We start from the raw sequence: 20379 nt of genomic DNA on the forward strand, positions 1-20379 counted from the left end.
ATAACCAGGGCTTAATTTTATAGACGGCTTAACTCCATGCCTCAGCCAAGCTCAGGCTGGATTTAGGTTCGGTTGTGAGACGTGAATGCTGCGGATGTCAGGCCATAAAGCAACGGGAGATCACACGGTGGAAAGTGACATCCGTGGTGCTGGAGGCAGACGGCTTGGGGCTGACAGGACAAACCAAGCTGACATCTTGAGCACGAAAACGGGAAAAGCACGACTGGGAAACAGTAAATTTGGGCGAACTCTCCTTGTCACGGGTGGAGAGGACAGTCGTGTGTGTCCCCCACCATCATTTGGCTTCCTCACTATGGGACTGGAAATTACGGCTCAGAGCAGGAAAAAGGCCTCTCACAGAGGAAAGACATCAGGCGGCTGATGGTGGAATTATGTATTAATCCTGTTTTCTAAAATGCAAGTTACTCCAATCTGAGGAAGCTAGTATTCTCCTAAGAAAACTTGCACCTTGGATGTTCGTTTCAGAATTTTCTGTGTATGAGAAGTCCGTTTTGGAAATGGAGTCAATGTGGTCCCAAACGGAAGAATGCGGATTCTTGTAAAATGTGGAGGGAGGCAAAGATGGGCAGTGGATCTCTGAGGTCTCTGAGAGGAGGGGACGCAGGGAGAGGAAGCCCGAGTCCTGTTTTAAATCTCGAGTCCTTGCTATGCCATGGAACCTGCCCGACATCCCAACATTTATATTACTGCAACCTGGGAGGAACTTGGGCTTCTGAATCTGTAATTAGTGGTTTAGGATTTATTTTCTTAGTTTAAGAAAATGCTGTGGCCATGGGAATGACTGCTTCATTGTTAACTCCGAGCCCTCACATATCAAAAGTTAAATTCAAACGCAGAATTCTGCTTTAATAATCCCATGGTTCAGAAAGGGTACCAACATCCAAATGGTAACAAGCACAACTTGAACATGCCCCGTCTATGAAAAGCAAATGCTAAGTTTTAGGCAGCAGCTGCATATTAGAATCATGCTTTAGTTGCTTTTTCATTCATCTCTCCTGCACAGAACACATGTTCTGCATTCCAACTTCAAGTGCTTTTTGAGGCTGCACGTGTTGGTTAGCTATTCAGTTCACTGTTGCACCAATTGCATTTCCATTAGTGGTGAGTACGGAAGGCATGCAGTTTAGGCTAGTAATTAATGTATTCCTATGAACACAAGACAACTTACTCTGCGTCATCAGACACAGGAGTTCTCGGACCGTATCTATAAGACCAAATACAAAATTAGAGGATTGAAAAGACAAGGTTAACGCTGTAGCCAAGCTGAAAAGGAAAACTGCTGGTGAAGTGGTAAGTGTGCCAAACGTTCCCCCGCGCCCCCCCCCCCCCCCCGATTATAACGGAAGAAAAGTGTCATTATACAATTAATGATGTTCATTAACTTCTGCAAATGAAAGGAGCATCTTGACAGTTCTGAAGAATGCAAAATGTGTATTAAAACACAGAGGAGAAATGAAAGGAATCCCCACGCTACCCACACAAAAACAAATCTGTTCAATATAAACACAAAAGGCTTAGGTGCAACCCACAATGTTTAGAGAAGGCAGCTTTTAAACACTCAGACCTGCATTAGGGTTGCTCACAAACAGTTAAGCTGTCCATGCCTTATGTTCAGCCCTAGTGAGCTGTAATGGACACCCAACATAGAAGCATGTGCTTACTGGCCCTGTCCCTGATGTGTTAATGCATTTGCACAAATGACATCAAAGAGCTTTTCTGCAGTTTTCTGAAAGCAAACCAGGACTCCAACCAGAACCCCAATCAGTGCCTTCTGCATGCATTTGACAAAAACCACAATTCCTAGAAAACGGGCAGCCTTAATCCAAACCAGACTTGGATATTCCATCACTTGAAACACCAAAGTGTTTTTACAATCTTTGATAGTCTTCTGATTATTTTGATCTACAAAGAGGTACCCTCTGCGATATAGACACTTTAAGTTTTAATGTGTCTGATAAAGCAAAGGGAAAGGTCAAGTTAGAAAACAAAATTAGAACTTCAGAAGGGCATATTTTAAGCACGTTTTAAAGATGCGGCTCCCACCAGGGCTGTCTCTGCTGCAAAGGGGATTTTAAGAGAAGGTTCTTTCTTATGCCCTGAAAGGCTGTTCCTCTCTGCATTCTGATGGTGGATAAAGAGTTATTTAAGTAAAGAAAAACTTCCTGCTTTCAGTTTCAACAAATTCAATTGTGGGGTTTTCAGCAAAAATTACCAGATCCCATGCTTTAGTTTCATAACAGTTTACTACAGGGTAAAAAGTAATTTCTAAAAACTTCTTCCTATAATCTTAGAGAAAGCACCCCAGAATACATGGGTATGCACACACAAACACCCTTCTCTCTTATGCTTTTATCAATCTTGAAGTTTTCATTTAATGACAATTATTTTCATTCATAGTGAAGGCAACCACACCAACGCAAAACCCAAAGTATCTGTTGTCCCGGCAAAAAACAAGACAGGGAAAGGGTTTGTGGATGTTTCTCTTCTGGTAGTATGATCCTTTTTGCATTTCTCGAGGGGGTAGTTTTAAAAGGTGCTAAAATCTAACCTAATACACTTAGTTTTCCAAAAACACCACGGCACTGAAGCAGATGACCAGTGGATTTCTGCACATCGAGAGAATGAATAAGCAGTGTTAATTCTGAAGACTGGGTAAATGTTTCCCATGGAATTAATAGGCCTGTTGCAATAGACTTATTCAAATACTAGAGGCCCAGCACACAAAATCGCGCAGGTAGGGTCCCTAGGACTTGCTTGTGATAAGGGCCACCTGCTGCCCTCTCGCCAGTCCCCAGTCCTGCCCCGCCACCATCCCCCGGTTCGCTGTGGTTCCCCGATCACAGCATGGCTCTGGTTCACCGGAGCCTGCGGGCTGGAGGGAGAGACAAAAGGTTGGCCATTCCTCCCGCTTGCCAGTCCTGCCCCGCCACCACTCACTTCGGTTTGCCATGGTTCCCTGTTCGCCATGCACGATCAGTATGCTGTGATCAGAGACTGCAGGCCAAGGGAGGGACTAGGACAGTGATGGCGAACCTTCTGAGCTCAGCGTGTCAGCATTTTGAAAAACCCTAACTTAACTCTGGTGCCGTGTCACATATAGAAATTTTTTGATATTTGCAACCATAGTAAAACAAAGACTTGTATTTTTGGTATTTATTTTATATATTTAAATGCCATTTATCAAAGAAAAATCAACCAAAACAATGAGTTCCCGTGTCACCTCTGACACGCATGTCATAGGTTCACCATCACTGGACTAAGAGGTCAGCCATTCCTTCCGCTCACCAGTCCTGCCCCGCCACCGCCACTCACTTCGGTTCACAGTGGTTCCCCATTCGCCATGCTGTGATCGGACCCTGCAGGCCAAGGGGGAGGGACTGAGAGATGGTCAATGCACCTCACGGTGACTGGTCGAGTGGTCGTTCTGCTCGTTACGCTTATGATCACTGGCCTTTTATTATATAGGATAGTGTTTTCTCAATTATATATGGGGAAGAGCTGAGAATGTATTCCTAACAGATGGTTAATCTAGAAATAACCAATAATAGTTGGTTATGTACTTTTGTGTCTCTATTTGAATGTTTCTGTTAATGTTTGAAGTATAACATACATACAGAAAGTACACATACCGTACCCATACCATACACCTCAATGATTTTCCACAAACCGAGCATACCCGAACACTGGTGTTGAATGTCTTGTAAATGGGCCCATACAGTATGCACTCCTTTGAGTTTGGCTTCTTTAGCATATTTTATTAGCAGTTCAGCTATGTGGTTGCTGCAGGATATATTTGAATTTAAATGGCTTCTACACAAAACACAGCATTTCATGACATCTCTGCCCACAAATGCACATGTACCCTAAAATGTAAGATCCATAAGGGCAGGGTTTTTCTCTTGGGGTTCCCTGAGGAGTGACCAGACGAGAACCCCCGGTAAGTGTTTGTTGACTATGTATTGGATGGTCTGGAAATTGAAAAGAATAGCATAGTCTCCGAAGATAAACTTATTTTTTCCCTTTACTATCCACTGTGGATTTAAGGAATTTCCTCTTCGACTAATTTATCAGCTTTAGTGGACATTGATTTAAGCAGAACTGCCTTTGCTATTAAGCAGAAGATAATTAGAGCTTGGGCTCAAAATGGCTTTCCTAGTTGTCCTATGGGAGATGTAAATGTAAACGCAGGTTAAAAAATAATAAAGAGATTTTTTAAAATGCAAAGTAGGTGAGTCAATAGGCTATGAGGTACAAAATTGGCCCGATAAATCACAGTTGGTATAAGCATCCTAAAAAAAAAAAAAAGCAACTAATAAAGTTTCATTGTGAGGGTTGGGGTACTTAGAAAGATAAATGAAATATTCTATGCACCTATTGATTGCATTTGTGTAACTTTCAGAATTAATAAAGCCCTTCAGAATTAATAATTGGTGGTTATACATTTCCATATTGTGAACTAACACACAATTGAAGTGAGAGGGAAAAATGGGTTTCTGCTCATTTAAGATTATCCCCCAGGACCCAGCACAGTGTAGTTTACAGACAGCAATTACTCAATAAATGTGCTGTAAGGACAATGAATTCCCAAGGGAATCTGTCAGATTCTGGTGCATTGGTGCTGGAGTGGGACGGGGCTCTCCACTCGGAAAGAGCTGGGTTTGAATCTTGGATCTGTAATTACCAGCTGTGCAGACATGGGGTCAGGTTCCTCACTGCAGGATGCAGATGGAAATTCTCACTTTCAAAGGTTACGCGACTAGTAAATGGGAAAGTACCTAGAATGCAGGCAGCTGTAGACCTCCCTCCCTTCCTTTCATTCTGACTTGCTTTACAGTAGCCCACGGATCCAGGGCCAGGCTATGACAGGGCACCTACAAAGTGAGTGACTGGTGGACCAGTCTTAACCAGCCCTAACCATTCGACATCCAAGTGAAAGCCACTCACTTACCTTCCCTCTACATCAGGCATGGAGCTAACATCCATTCAGTCTACCCGTGAATTCTCAGAAGGTGAGCTAGAGCAGTGATGGCGAACCTATGACACGCGTGTCAGAGGTGACACGCGAACTCATTTTTTTTGGTTGATTTTTCTTTGTTAAATGGCATTTAAATATATAAAATAAATATCAAAAATATAAGTCTTTGCTTTACTATGGCTGCAAATATCAAAAAATTTCTGTATGTGACACGGCACCAGAGTTAAGTCAGGGTTTTTCAAAATGCTGGCACGCCAAGCTCAAAAGGTTCGCCATCACTGAGCTAGAGGGAGCAGACACAGCTTGCAAAGGCGACACAGTACTTACTCTCCAGCCATCCAGCAGAGCACAAGTATTACCCCTGCTCCCTGAAGCCAGTGTTATAATAAGGCTGTACTAGAGTATTATTATTGCAGTTCAGAAGAGTGAATTATAATAAAACACATGAAATCCAGTTGGTAAAGATGGCTGGGATATACATTTTAAAATTTTAGGATTATTTAGGGTTCTCTCTGCTCCCCATTGCACCCTCTGTCCCACCGCCATTAAGGTTTTATAGTGGAACTTACAATTATGCTAAATACCCCCACTGCTTTGCCCTGCACTGATCAGACGGTCCACAGATCTATTACTCTGGTTAAATAGCAACAGAAGCTTCAACCTCTAGGACAGTGGCTCTCAACCTTCCTAAGGCCACGACCCTTTAATACAGTTCCTCATGTTGTGGTGACCCCCCAACCATACAATTATATTCGTTGCTACTTCATACCTGTAATTTTGCTACTGTTATGAATCATAATGTAAATATCTGATATGCAGGATGTATTTTCATTGTTACAAATTGAACATAATTAAAGCATAGTGATTAATCACAAAAACAATATGTAATTATATATGTGTTTTCTGATGGTCTTAGGCGACCCCTGTGAAAGGGTCATTTGACCCGCAAAGGGGTCATGACCCACAGGTTGAGAACCGCTGCTCTAGGACCTTAAACCAGACCATGAACCCAGGTTTATTACTTCCCTACTCTTCACTTTAAATCAAGTTACAACACAGCACAGAAGTGCCACGTCTAGAAAACACTGTTTCCTAATGTTGACATTAACTCACAGATTTTATAAGTGGCATGCATCCTCTTTGGGCTGGAAGACCCGCTTAGAATCAGAGTGAAATCAAGTAGATCAGAAAGAGGCTCAGCCCCTTTACCCAAAGGTTCCTATGTGAGTTGGGAAGAAACAAAAGAGCTTCTCGTGTAGGGTGCACACAGATGAGAGCAAAAAACAAAGTTTAACAGAAAAACTCACAACTGAACTATTCTTTCCACACCTGCTTACATGCAAAAAAAGGGAAAACAAATTCTTAGCAGACTGGGCCAGTTTTTTATCACTCCGTTGCTGTAAGCGGTAGCAAGTAAGTGGCAGTGTTGTACCATAACACATTAATAAACATATTCGAAGCATGTACCAAGGCTCAGAAGGGAGAAACAAAGTCACAAGAAACAGGGCACAGGACAATCTTCTGACCTCTTATCTTTCGTGGGTGGGCCCTTGGCAGATTCCTCCACTTCCTGCTGCTTTGCAAATGGAACCGGAAGGAACTGGTTTGGGTTGGAGCCACTGTGTCTAAGAGACATCCCAGTTCTCCTGGCCATCATGTCATCTTTTTGGGAATCATACAGCTTTCTTTGTTTTTTCAGTCCACTGCCACTCCAGGCAGGAGCTGTCATCTTCTCTGAGCTCTCTTCTCTCCCCGAAGCCTCACGTTCAGAGGCCAGAGGACACGAACTAGGGCAACATTCAGTCCAGCCAGTCAAAGTCCACTTATTGCTAAAGATACGTTCAGTAGCATCACTCACTGGGCGTTAACTCAAGACAGAAGGAGCCAATGTCCACAGAGACAGCAGCACGCACAGCAACTGAGGATTAACACCGTGGGCCTCCACCATGCAACTGGTACTCACATGGGAAGGGGTTTCCCTTCCTGGTTTTCATAAATTCTGAGAAGAAAATCTGGCCAGTGTCCAACCACATGCAAAGGCTACAATCTCTACCCAGAGGGGGCACTGGAAGCGGAACTGTGACCCTGGGAGGGGCGCATTCCTTTCAGCGACTCAACTCCACATCACATCAGTCACCAAGTGCATCCTGTGGCTCTAAGCTGCTTTCTGGGCACACAAAAGCCACACACAGCAGAGGCAGCACACCCTGGAATGCAGGCAAGGCGCTCACAGTGGCCGGCCGCTCTCTTCGCATCTTTCAGCCTTTGGCGGCATCTCAGAATCTCTTTGAGCAACTCCTCTCTCTTCTTTGCCATCCTGTGGCAGCTGTTTGGATGTAACTAAAGCCAAAGAGGACAGCTTTACTACGAGGAAAGAATTCACACCAGAGGCCTCGACCCCACCTGTCATCCTTCACCTCCCAGGGAGGGAAGAAACGTGGCTCCTCACCTTCCTCTGTCCTCGTTGGGCGCGCGCCCAAACTGCTGACATGCTCCTCCTGGGACTCCAGCACGGGAGCCAGCTGCGAGACCCCTCTGCAATAGTCATCTATGCCAGAATTCACTATTCTGCTGATAATCAAGTGGCTTTGGTGTCAAGAGAGAAGAGGAAAAAGTCATGAAAGGAGACAACGAAAGCCGTAGAGATGAAAGATTAAGAGAGTTCAGTTGATCTCATTCCAAAAGCCAGTTAGTAAAGATGACACTATGCAAATTGAGATACTGCAGTGTGGACGCTGGCAAGGGTCTCGGAAAAGCCTAAGGGTGCTGAGTGACGGCCCTTCAGTAGTCAAGGACTCAAAGATGAATCTCTCATTAATTCCTAACTCCCACTCTTCCATCCCAGGTCGCCCTCAGTTTCTGAAACCCCAACTGTGTGTTTCTGGTTGGTTATTTCGTGCTAAAGCCTGTTCTCCTCCATGGTGTCACCCACAGTATGGAACCAAAGAAACCCCTCTGTCATGGATCATCTACTCAAACTCAAGCATGTCAAACTCACAGGCTAACACGGGCCAAATAAACAAGGCTTAGGTTTACGTGGGCTGCAAAAAAAAAAACAAAAACTCTAATTTTCATAGAAACATAGGTTTATTTAGATAGAGACATGATGAATACAAAGGGCTGAAATAAATGAGTAATTGTTAACATGAAATAATAAAACATTTTAATAAAAATTAATATTTTTTTCTTGAACATTAACTTAACGGACACCGAATAACTGCACAAATTAATAAGTGTAATGCAAATAAACCTATTTTACTTGTTCTCTGAAAGCGAAATATTTCCTGTTGCACACACCAAACAAGTCAGTCCAAGACGAATGACGTGGCAACAGGCTACTAAAATATTCGATAGAAATGGTGCACCTGCGAGTAAGGTGTGTAAGGGAAAGGAATGCAACACGATTATATCAATCAGTTATTAGCGGATGTTGTAGTTCAGTATTAATAATTATGTATAAAAGGATATTGTAAAAATTAAATAACAAATTTTTTAAAAAACGTTTCTTAAATACCGTTATATTGGCTGGGCCTCAAAAATATTCGTTGTGGGCCGCATGCGGCCTGTGGGCCACGGGTTTGACATGCTTGATCTACTATTCCCTTTGGATTTCAAGGACCGAGGAGAATGCCTTGAGCATTTCCTCCTGCCTTGCAGAGCCTCACTGTGCCCCTATCATGCAGGTGGAATGCGGTTCCCAGGAGATCAAGAGTCTTATAAGTGTCCCCTACCTGCTTAATGGAAGAGAGACCAGCGCACAGAACTGAGTCCCCAAAAGAGGGCTTGGAAATTTAAAGCTGGAAGGCCTCCAGTGGAGATGAGAGCTGGGAACAGGCCTATAAGCAATTTTCCCAGGTGGTCCCTCACAAATTTGGGTGGTGATGCATCCAAAGAAATTCGTGACCCATAGAAACCCCCAAGAGAGGAGTCTTTTTTCACCCACGACTTATGACATAGTGTTTTTGAGCAGGGGAGGGAGGAGACCTTCACTTTTTTTGTGTTTGCTTAGATGTCCAAATTTTGAACTTATGATACTGATAACTATTTTTTCCTCTCTCTTGGGGGAGCAAAGAGGGAAGTTGTAGGTAAATCTGATTTTTATCAATACATGTTTAGAAGAAACCCCAGGGATATCATTAAAACATTCCATGTGGTTCATTCAGCATTTCCAACTAATAAAATAGTGCTCAATGCAGCTGAAGGAAAAGGGTCATTTGCCAAGATTATTGACATTCCCGGGCCATGATTCTGGTGACAACAGAATCAAAACGAACGCCTGCCATTTAACTTCACACACATGCTTCTCCCCAGGGTGACACGCTAACATTACTTTTCTGCTCACCAGCAAAAAGCCTGTTGAAACTATGTTGTCTCTGGAGGTTTCTTTAATGTGCTTCAGCAAACCCTCTAAAAGCAGCAGTGACTCCCATGCAGATCGCCTTGCACATGTTTGATGAAAAATACCTGCAGTCATTTTGTGGACTGAGCATTTGGTCCTCCTCTGGGCTGGGCGTGGCCGCTGAGGCTGGGGACACAGAGCCCGTTTGACCCTGGCGGCTGTGACTGATGACTTCTACCTCCGCCCTGGGCCCGGCCTTGCCAATGCTGAGCCGCTTCCATTTCTGCTGATCTATCTCTGTCACGGGTCCAAAGTGCACAAACTTTTGCTTGGGGCCGGAAGCTTTCTTATAGGCCCTTGCTTTGCGGCTGGCAAAGTCGTCCCGGATGGCAGTTTCTGCTGTGATTTCTGGTGAAGGCTCAGGGGCACAGATGTGCTCAACATCGTCATCCCTAGTCAGAACCGGAAATAAGTTCTAAAGCTTTCTAAGGCAAGTACAAGTCAATAAGAGGTTGTTGTTATTGTTGTGTGTTTTTTTTTAAGTACTAGATATATGAAAAATACTTCTCTGCCTAGAGCAGAATTACGTTTCCATTAGTCAATCAAATGAAAAAATGATCCCTGTCTTGTTTAGGTAAACAGGGCTTTAAGTATCTATCACTTTCAAAACCTCACTTCCAACATCATAATTGATGGCATAAGAAAACCTTAGGGATGATGAAATATTCAAGTTATTTAAAAATCAAGTTTAAATTCCTTATAGCAAACAAGCCTATCAAAATAACCACTCGCAATAAGTTGGTTTTCCATCCATGAGGCTTGCAACTTTTTGTATTAATAAGTTTCATCTCATGCAGAATATACTCTGTGTTGCGAGAGGCATTCAGCATTTCCAGCCAGGAAAATAAAAATATGATAGAAGGATAAGCATTCAATTCCTCCAAAGTTCAGTAACGGCACCGCCAGGGGAAAACGAAGGAAAACACAACACACCTCGTCTTGCCTGACACTTTCAGTCTCTCCCACGTCTCCAAGTCGGCTTCTGTTATACTGGAGACACTGACAAAGCTCGGGGCCTCGCGGTGAGGGGCCAGCCGGCCCTGGATTCTCCGCTGGGCCAGGTCGTCCTTGTAAATATCCGGCACTTTCCTGAGTCCCTCTTCCGCAGGCTCACTCCCCTGAGCCCGCATAGCACAGGTCACTGCCGACGTCAGCGCTTCTGTCTGACCCTGGTTTCTGTCAGTTTGATCCAGGCCCCCACATCATCGGAAAAATAAAGTTCAAGGAAGGGGAGCAGACAAACAGATTGTCAAGTGTGGAAATTCAGAGGCTGAACGAAATGATGGAAGAACCTTTCCCTTTCTTAAAAACTACGGATTCATCTGGAGCCTTGATGACTTTAGCCTACCTTGCCCTTTTGACTCTGTAATGAGAAGGAAATTTTCCCACCAGATGACGATCTCTAGTTCAGTTTGGGAAGAGAAGCCAGGGCCCGCTGGAAGACTACTAGGGACGGTAATGAGATTTCGGTTTGTCAGTCGTGATGCCCAATTCCCACGCTATCCAAGTTACCATCATGAAGTCGGCTTTTCTGATGGAATGAATCCCTGAGACCTCTTGGACTATCTTTTACTGCACCAGTAAAATGTTAGTAAGGAGCTCTGCATGACCCAAATTCTAGCATTAGTTTGGAGGTAGCTGGAATGTTGTTCACATACTAAAACATCTCAACCACAAACCCACAACTGCCAGAAAGCGTGTTTTAGTCCATTCTGACCAGAAAGTTTCCATGTTCAAACTCAGTCTCTGCTTCCTGATAGCATTAGTTGGGTTTGGCTAATGTGAACTTGAACAAATAGAGTGTATCCTCTTTTCCTTGATCTATATGTTAATACCCATTTCTTTCATGTGTTAATAACTGTTTGCTTTTACGATTAATGCTAAAACTGAGAGTTTCAATTGTCCTCCTAGGAAGTGAACATTAGATGTCTGATGTTGACTATGTTGTACCTTAAACCAAAGCTGTGGCATCTATCTATCATAAACATCCTATCATATTAAAAGTCAGTTTCCAACTAAATATGTTTCTTGAGACAGAAATCTAAAAATTATACATAAATAGGGCTATTTGCTTTTTCAAAATCTATCATCCAAGGCAGAAAACCAAGAGGTATTCTTTTGTTACCTGGATGACTTCATGTATTTGTAGAACCAAGGCAAATAGAAAGGCCACAGAATTTTCTATTTACTTTTAGTTTGGAAAAGGGGATCAAGGAAGGGCATAGCAAAGAGCCACCAGGAAGCCTTCTGTTTTCCCTCAGTTCTTTGATGCTCTCTAGAGAGGTCATGGGCTGTCCCAGACCCAGAACTGTGTCCCTACACATAGAGTCAGATGACAACAGACAAATGAAGCTGGAAATATCAGGAATTAAAATTGCATGCATGAGAAAGGAAAAAAGGGAGATACAAAAGCTGCTCCTTTTCCTAACTCAAGTTGCTGATCCCCATCAATAAGCCTTGATGCTGGTCAGTTATCCAGAAGTCTTTGTTTCTCTTGCAACAATTGATCCCTCCCCAAAGGCCCTCCTAGAACGGTTTGTTACAAGGCCTGCCAACAAGAACTGCAAAGACTGAGCCTCCTGAAGCTATACTGTGTCCTATAAAAAATCGTGCCACATATTCTGTGCTCTAATACCTGTTCTACATCCGGGAATCTTTCAGGTGTTTTGTGTTTGGTACTTCCTAAAACAAAACAAAACAAAACAAAAACAAAACAGACCAAAAAAAACCCTACTAACTACTCCACTGAACTCAATGACTCTGCCCAAAGAACTATTTTCATTGCGTAATACATAGTTGAGATATTTATATTCTTAGTTCAATAGACTTACAAACCTCTCAAGTGATAGGCAAAAGATGGCAGTTAAATACTGAAGATGCAAACTCTAACTGATTTTGATATAAGGAAAAAATACAGACTGATCAACTCTGCACTGTGGAATTTAGCAATCGGATACCCTAAATGAAATCATATCCCTCTTAGATAAAAATCACTAGCCAAATCCAGTTTTTCTACAAATTTCTTTTTCCAAATTAAGAGGATGGGAGAAAAGTTGGGAGGAGAAAATTCATTTAAAAACAATTTAGAAAAAACCCCACAATTGTTATGAACAATAGAACTATATGTTTGAGAAGGCTTTTTAATTTTTTTATAAGAAATATCTATCCTCAAATGTATAGGTAAGTGGTTCTCAACCTTGGCTGCACATTAGAATCACATGGGAATCTTTATAAAATCCTGGTTTCTGGTCCTCATCCTCCAAAAATTCTGTTTCTTTGTTACTAATGTTGTGGCCCCACCCCATAACAAAGAAACAGAATTTCCGGAGGATGGGGCCCAGAAATCAGGATTTTAAAAAGATTCCCAGGTGATTCTAATGTGCAGCCAAGGTTGAGAACCACTGGTATAGGTGATCTTGCTAGCGTGAGGGAAGAAAGAGCAAGCATCAGTTATTTTTCCTTCCAATATCTAAAAGGAGCTAATAAGAGAAGAGCTTATAGCTAAGCAATAACTATGTTTTCTGCCTCCTACAAGAGGACTGGAGCAGTGTTGAGAGATGGCTTCTCCCCAGTAGCAATGGCACATATCTATTTGTGCCAATAATGCCAGTCTATGCACTGGCACCCATATGTGGTAATGTGCCCAGAAAAGGCACATCAAAGCTTATTTGGTGAATTCAGCCCTATTTTGGACATGACCTTTTCACTCTCTGCCACTGCATTTGGGGAGACTGGGTATCTGGAGTTCTACTTCAGAATAGACCACCATTGCCAATTATTCGTAATTGGGGCAGGAAAGAGAGGAATGGTGGGGGAGGGCTATGATACAAATCACTTTCACTTATGTTCTCTCTCCCTTACACACACACACACACACACAGTGCACACCTTTTATGTTCTAGACTTTCCTTTCCTGAGATTCCCTTTGAGAGTTGTTTGCTGCTATCTGGTTTCTCTGCCTCTTTTCTTCGGTAAGGCCCATAGAGGAGCTGATTCAGTGGCACCACTGGCTTGGTCTGGTTCATCCTGGCTCTTCTCGCAGCAAAGTCATCTTTTTCAAGGTCAGGCAGTCGACATGCAATTTCATCTTTTGACTCTAAAACTTTGCCACGTCGGTGGGTCAGGATAGAGTTTTCTTCCCGAAGGATAATATCGTGAATCGCTTCTTTCTCATCCTTTAATTGCTTTTGACTGATAGAGCAAGATTAAATAGAACTCCACATGTGATCAAACAAAATTATTTTTAAATCCCCATCTCCACACAGGCAACTGTGCTGTTAGTGAAACGTCTTCTCAATATCATTAGTTCAGATGATATCTGTTTGCCATTTTAGTCCAGAGTTGCATCATAGTTAGTGTGGGTTTTAAAGCCTTGAATTTAGCCAGCTACTAGCAATACTAAAAACTCATCGCATTTACAGAGTCCAGCAACATTGGAAAGGCAGGATCCTAAATGGCTCTGAAAGTGACGATCCCAATTCTTTCCATTAAGTTTGAAAGAGTAGGAAGCTTTTTGCTCTTGTTCATTTTTCTTTAGCACTTTAGTGCTAGACCCAATAGGTAATCAAATTGTTGTTGACTAACAGGGCCAAAAACTTGAGCCACCAAGACACTGATCTGGGGGAAAACTAATGAATGCAGCCACGTGATAGCACACGTAGAGTGTGTACCAGACTGCAAGGCTAAGGTAGGCCATCCTGCTGAGCTGAACTAACCTGAAACATGTGGAAATGTTTATGACCATTCATAGGATGGACCCACGGCACAGAAGCCTACTCTGCCTGTACCCTCCCATCAGCAACCCTTTCTTCCAACTTCTACCCACACGATTCTCCGCCACCCGGCTCTCTGTCAAATGCTAGATGTCAAGTAAGACATTTTGATACAAGGGCTTACACATGATTACCTTGGGCTATCTTTTCAAAAAGATCTTGAAGGCCCCAAACTTTAAATTCCTAAAGGAATGTAGTTGAATGGTAGAATATCAGGACTTTTCTACTTTATTTTGTGTGTTTTTTTTGTTATTGTTGGTGGTGGGTGGGATGGGAATACAATTGATTGTGCCTATCTGGTATTCATACAAACACTTCTCCCCCTACTCATAAGGCCAACCTTGTTTCTAAGTATGAATGCTTGTTAAAACCTTAAAAAAAAAAACATTTATCTGATGGTCATAAAGATGATAAATAAAAAAACATATTTTGACTTCTAAAGAAAGTTCACCTACTTTGTATCCAATTTCTGAGAGAGGATTAAGAGTAAATTCTTCATCCTCAAAGGACAACTCATCTCAGAAATGAGGACAGGAGTAATTAGCCTGGCTAAGAGTAAAATGAGTAACCAAACTCTGTGTTCTCTGGTCAACTAGGTGTCCCCCCGACCCCCAAACCCTGCCCCCCCATCTGTTGCTCTGCCCACACTGCTCCAGAGAAGGTCATCATCTTAAGACCACAGCAGGCCCTCACTCCCTCTGACTTGTGAAATTAAATAATCATCAATCGTGCCCAGAACACTCCTTCCCTCTGCCGATCATCGTTCTCAATAAAATCTTAAAACATGTTCTTTGGAGGGGGTTGGTGCCACTTTGCTCCCTGAATAATTTTATTTCATGAACTATGAAACTCTGCCCTGCGGGTTGCACATCTGACTCACAGTATCACATCTGCACACTCCTGGACTGAGCCCACACTCCTTCCTGCCTCCTTTGCCAATGTGTCTGTCAAGTACCAGCAGGTGTTGGCTGACTGTGGCCATAAAGAATGGTCAGTGGGAAAATGACAGGCTGTTGAATCAATCTCTTCAAAAAGGCATTACTTAAGAAAGCACACTGATGAAGGCAAAGGCGGCAGCTAACAGTTACTGAAGGCACACTATGTGTTAGAATCTTTTCTAAGTGATAATTCATCAAACCCAACTACTAACTCTGCCATGTTAGTGTTATTAGCATCCCCATTTTATAGAGTAAAAACTCAGTGGGTTAAGAAATTTGCCCAAGGTCAAAGCATCAGTGCTTAAGTTAAAATTCGAACCCGGGCAGCCTGGCTCCAGGGGTCCGCCTCTTAACCACTGTGCTGCTCATTAAACAAAGGACCAGGGCAGAAACAGTACAGAAAGCAGAGCATCACGCAAAAATGAAGGCATTATCATTATTATGGGAAGAGAAGAAAGGGAAGTATTTTGGTTCCTAAATAAAAGGATCCTGTGAGCCCTGCTTAGAATGGCATTTTGATTTGCATTGCTGGTTACAGAGAGCAACGTTCAGCCAGGATGAATGAAAGTAGAATGCTAACTAGTCATACGTTACAATGCTTGCACAGCACTTTACCACGTACAGGCCCTTCCACACTCATTATCTCATCTCCGCTGATCCAACTGCCGTTCCAGTGTGGTAGCAGACCCCTGGCTTGAACCTCTCAAGGCCAAGAGTAACATTCTTTGTATTTTATGTTTCTATCTCTCCCCACGCAGGCAGAATGCTTTGGAATAAAACCTATGCATTTATGCAAAAGGCCGTGCCAATTTGTGATGCCAATTGAAGCAGAGAGAATCTGGTGCCTTTTGCATCATGTGAGCCCAGCTAGACTACAAATTCCCTGGGGTGTTTCTTTTTAGGCTAAACGCCCAGCGTGGCAGGAATCCCTCTAAGTGATCTCAGTTGAGATACGTGGACTTAAAAAAAGGGGGTGAAGAACGATTTCCGTATCATTGGCCACTTAAAGCCACTCCCTGCCCGCCTGAGAAACTGGTCACAATGACTGATTTTCCACTAATTGCCTGAATTTGTACATTCAGAGCTTCAAGGCAGATCGGAGCAAGGAAAAAAATATGAACACAAATTCTGGGCTGGCACTGTTGGCCATCTGCATCAGGTAGATGTGTAGGACTGTGTTCATCACATCTAGTTACCGAGATGTTTAAATGACTTTTTACAAGCTTTTCTTTTTCCCCTGAAGGACCTTGGGGCAGTCTATTGTGAAGTTGCAGTACAATTTACTTTATTTTTTCAATAATGACAACTCTCTGGACAGCTAATACCTTGCAGACATACTAACTTTCATGACAACTAAACGCAAGACGGGAATTCTGATGCCCACTCCTGCAGAGGAGAATGTTGAGATTTCTGTCTAGCCATCTGAACTTGGGTAAATTAAGTCAAGTTAAGGGGCAGACCCCGGCTGTCTGGCTTGATATTCATGGGGAGGTCTGGCACTTTTGCTTTTTTTCTAAGTCATTCATAGATGAGTTGCTCTGGGAAGAAGGGGTTGCCCTGAGGGCACAGCTCACTGCTTCCCTCAGAAAGAACACGGTCCAGCGTGAAATGAGAAATGCCAAGCCCTGCCTCCAGCCGGGCAACCCTGGCCAGCTTCATCTAAAATGAGTAAGGCTATCTTTGTAGCAGGGATTATGGGCTCTAAGCAGGTGAGTGGGGAGAGAAGGTTCTTGTCTCCAGGCTTCTAAGGCTTATGTATTTCAAAGTGAACGAGATAATGCTTTAAACGAAGCAAGGGGTGGCATTTTCTTTCACTCCACTTTACTTGGCAACACACAAGCAACCAACTCAGATTGGCAGTCGGTTCATTCTATTCAAAGAAACTGGGCTCTCCAGAAAAGCCTGTTAGGCCTCCTGGGAATGTCATGGGCAACACCAAAAACATCCCTGTTTCACCCAGTGTCCGAACAGGGCAGCGACATCCAGAGTCACGAAAGTTCGCGCAAGTTCCGTGTGTGCCTGGCCCCTGATCCCCAGGGTCTGTGAGGCAAGTCAGGGCCCCGGGCATCTGGCACTCAGCTGCATCTGCTCTTCCTCTGCAAACTTCCAAACGGCTATTGTTCCTCAGAGGGATCTCCCCGCCCCCCACCCCCGTAATTAATTACTATGTGGTTGCGAAGATCCACAGACCAGCAGAAAACACCGAGTGCTGAAACATATGAAAACAATTAGAAAAGCAGCACAATCACGTGAAACCTATAATTCAGCTCAAGAAAAGTTTACGTCTCCAATGGGAAACACCACGGCGGAGAACTCAAATCTCCGTAGTGTTTTAATTCAGGGGAAGTGAATCTTGGTTCTTATTTTATCCCCTTAAAAACAGAAATCTTGGCTTCTTCGGCGGATTCTCAGATTTGGGGGGTAATTAAGCTAACGGAATCATAAACGAAAAGAGAAGAAAAAGTGGCTTCTGTACTTTTGACTTCAATGGCAACAAGAACGAAGATTGAACTCCACCCATTCATTAAGAAGGCCCACTTTCTGTCCCTTGGTGCTAAGATACCTGATATATTGTTTGACAGGAGGCTTGGGATTCCCAGGCTTCTAAACTCATGTGAAAATGGAATACCAGGCACCTCTACTCCTGTCTACATATTGTGTTAAAAAATAATACAAGGAGGTGTGTGAGAAAAAGTGACATCAACAGGAAAAAGAGTCTGAAAGGTGAAGCCTTGTTCTTCGTCTACACACCTCCTTCCCTCGCTCATGCCTCTACACTCTCACCCACCTCTGCAAACAGACTTTCACAGCTAAGAGAAAAGCAGGATCTTGAATGCGGGTGAACTTAGAATGACTCTCAGTTCTGTTGTGGGCTTCCAAAAGCAAGTGACAGTCACAGACGTGTCAGGCTAGTGGCAGGGTATATATGAAACCTTTATGAGAGAGCTAGCAGCTGGAAGTCTGTCTAAGTCTAAGCAGTGAATTCTGGTGTTTGGAGCAGCTGTGTCACACTACTATTGAGGACATTCTCCTGGAATATCCATAATTTTCCTGGACCCAATTTTAAATGTTAAAGCTTAAAATCTACCCTGTGATGACATTAACTGACCTGCAAAAGCCCATTTAATAGAGCTAAGTCGGACAAAGTATGTAAACAGTAATCCAGATAACAGGAAACATAGACAGGAGTAAAAATTACCACATAAATATAATTTTCATTATGCAGAATTATGTTCGTAAATTAACCATGATTTTAGGTTTGTACACAGATGCATGTTGTCCTAAAATATTTCAATGTTTTATTAGAAAATAAAGCTCCCAGTTACTGAAGTGGCCCAGCACACTCATGGAATTGACAGCCTTTGCAAAAAATCTCCTTTCCCTGCATCACCATGATCCCTGGGCATGCTGAGATAGCTTACTGTAGCTCCCCACCCATCCCCCTTTGCTCTTTTGAATACTCTAAAGATGATACAAAGAATTCTCAAAAAAATTAAAAATAGAACTACCATATGACCCAGCAATCCCAATTCTGGGTATTTATACAAAAGAATTAAATCAGGATCCCAAAGAGATGTCTGCACTCCCAAGTTCATTGCAGCATTATGCACCATAGCCAAGACATAGAAACAATCTAAGTGTCCACTGAGGACAGATGAATGAATAAAGAAAATGTGGCATATACATACAATGAAATATTACTTAGCCTTTAAAAAGAAGGAAATTCTGCACAACATGGATGAATTTCCTTTAAAAAGAAGGAAATTCTGTACAACATGGATGAACCTCAAGGACATTATGCTAAGTGAATAAGCTAGTCACAGAAGAAAAATATTTGCATGATTCCTTTTATGAGAAGTACCTAAGGGTCAAATATATAGAATCAAACAGTGGAAGGATGGTTGCCAGGGGTTAGGGGGGAGGGGGAAATGGGTAGTTGCTAACCATTGGGCTAACGTTTTAGTTAAGCAGGGAGAATAAAGTCTAGCGATCTGGTGGACAGCACTGTATCTATAAGTAACAATACCGCATTGTACACTTAAAGGTTTTTTCAGAGGGGAGATCTCATGCTAAGTGTTCTTATCACAATAAAGTAAAAAAATTTCAAAAAGGGAAAATAATGGCAAAGGATATGAAATAATTTATGGAAGAAGAAATCTCAGTGGCCAATACACACAATATGATTGTCAACCATATTAGTAATCATGGAACAATCAATTTTTAAAGATGAGATTTTTTTTTTTTTAACCGAGAGAGTGGCAATTTTTTAAAAATGAGAAAAAATTAAGATGATGGTGTCTTTGGCTACATTTTAAAGACTGCACAGATGTTATAAAAAATGAAGGTATGTGTCAAGGACATTAAGATTAAAATTTTAAAAAAAAATCCCTCCTCTCACCTCAATCACGTATATTTACTCTCAGTGGGCCTTAGATTTGAAGACAGAAACAGGAACAATATGAAAATTGGTGCTTAGGGAGGGGATACTATTCATTTTTCTATTCTCAGCAACTAGCCTTCTTTCTCATACAAGTAGATGCTAAAATTATGTTGAAAAAAGTATGTATCTGACAAGTTCTCTGAGCCAACATTTGTTTTTAAGATTGTACATCATTACTCTTTATCATTCAGAAACCCAGAGAGCTGCTTTTCACACAAGCGTAATTCTGTGTTAGAGCTTTCTAGCAGCACATACATGTTTAGGATAGACACACTTTTTGTGGAATGCCAGACAGGGAGAAATATAGCCTTGATTTCTCTGGAATGAAATCCATAGACGCCAATGCTGGAACTTTCAGTTAAGACTTAGACCACGGCAATGAGCACATACGGGATTGTATTGAGAAATGAAAACTGTTCCATCAAATGTGTGGGCCGCAGATGTGGTACTGTGGTCGGAGCCTCTGAACCTGGCCACCAGGTCAGCAGTAACCAGCTGGGAAGTCACTTACTATCACGGGTCCTCAGTTTACTCTTCCTGAAAATGGGCATGTTACCTACCTCTTAGGGTTAAATGGACGGGCAAGTAGCAAAGTATTTTCCATTGCCAAACTGTTATGAATTTCAATTTGTCAAATAAATTTGGGTCTCTCTATTATTTGTTAGGATATTTGTGGTTATTATATGAGAAAAATTCTACCAGCTTCCCAAAACACTACCTAAAACTGTGGAACTCCAGTTTTGTGTGCCTTTGTGAAAATCTCCATCTCACATGTAATATGAAGCCATGAGGACGGTAGCTGGTGCCTTTGTTACAATTAAGAGAAGTAATTA

At 42.4% G+C, this 20379-nt stretch overlaps 1 protein-coding gene across 10 annotated transcripts in view; it reads right to left on the reverse strand.

Annotated features, from left to right (window-relative positions):
- The window catches only part of LIMCH1 (LIM and calponin homology domains 1), a 320193-nt gene that overhangs the window by 55265 nt on the left and 244549 nt on the right, over positions 1–20379 (reverse strand). For 6 of the 10 annotated variants that reach the window (XM_081101115.1, XM_081101112.1, XM_081101114.1 and 3 more), the window contains one exon: positions 1190–1225. The exons of 3 other annotated variants lie outside the window; for them this stretch is intronic. In XM_081101115.1, coding sequence (XP_080957241.1) covers positions 1190–1225 — 36 coding nt within the window. Of the gene's footprint in view, positions 1–1189; positions 1226–6522; positions 6784–7227; positions 7337–7445; positions 7583–9460; positions 9788–10328; positions 10572–13283; positions 13587–20379 lie in introns of all 10 variants that reach the window. One more of the 10 variants, XM_081101110.1, reaches the window with a different exon arrangement.

Source organism: Myotis nattereri, assembly GCF_964212035.1.
Source record: "Myotis nattereri genome assembly, chromosome: 1".
NCBI lineage: Eukaryota > Metazoa > Chordata > Mammalia > Chiroptera > Vespertilionidae > Myotis > Myotis nattereri.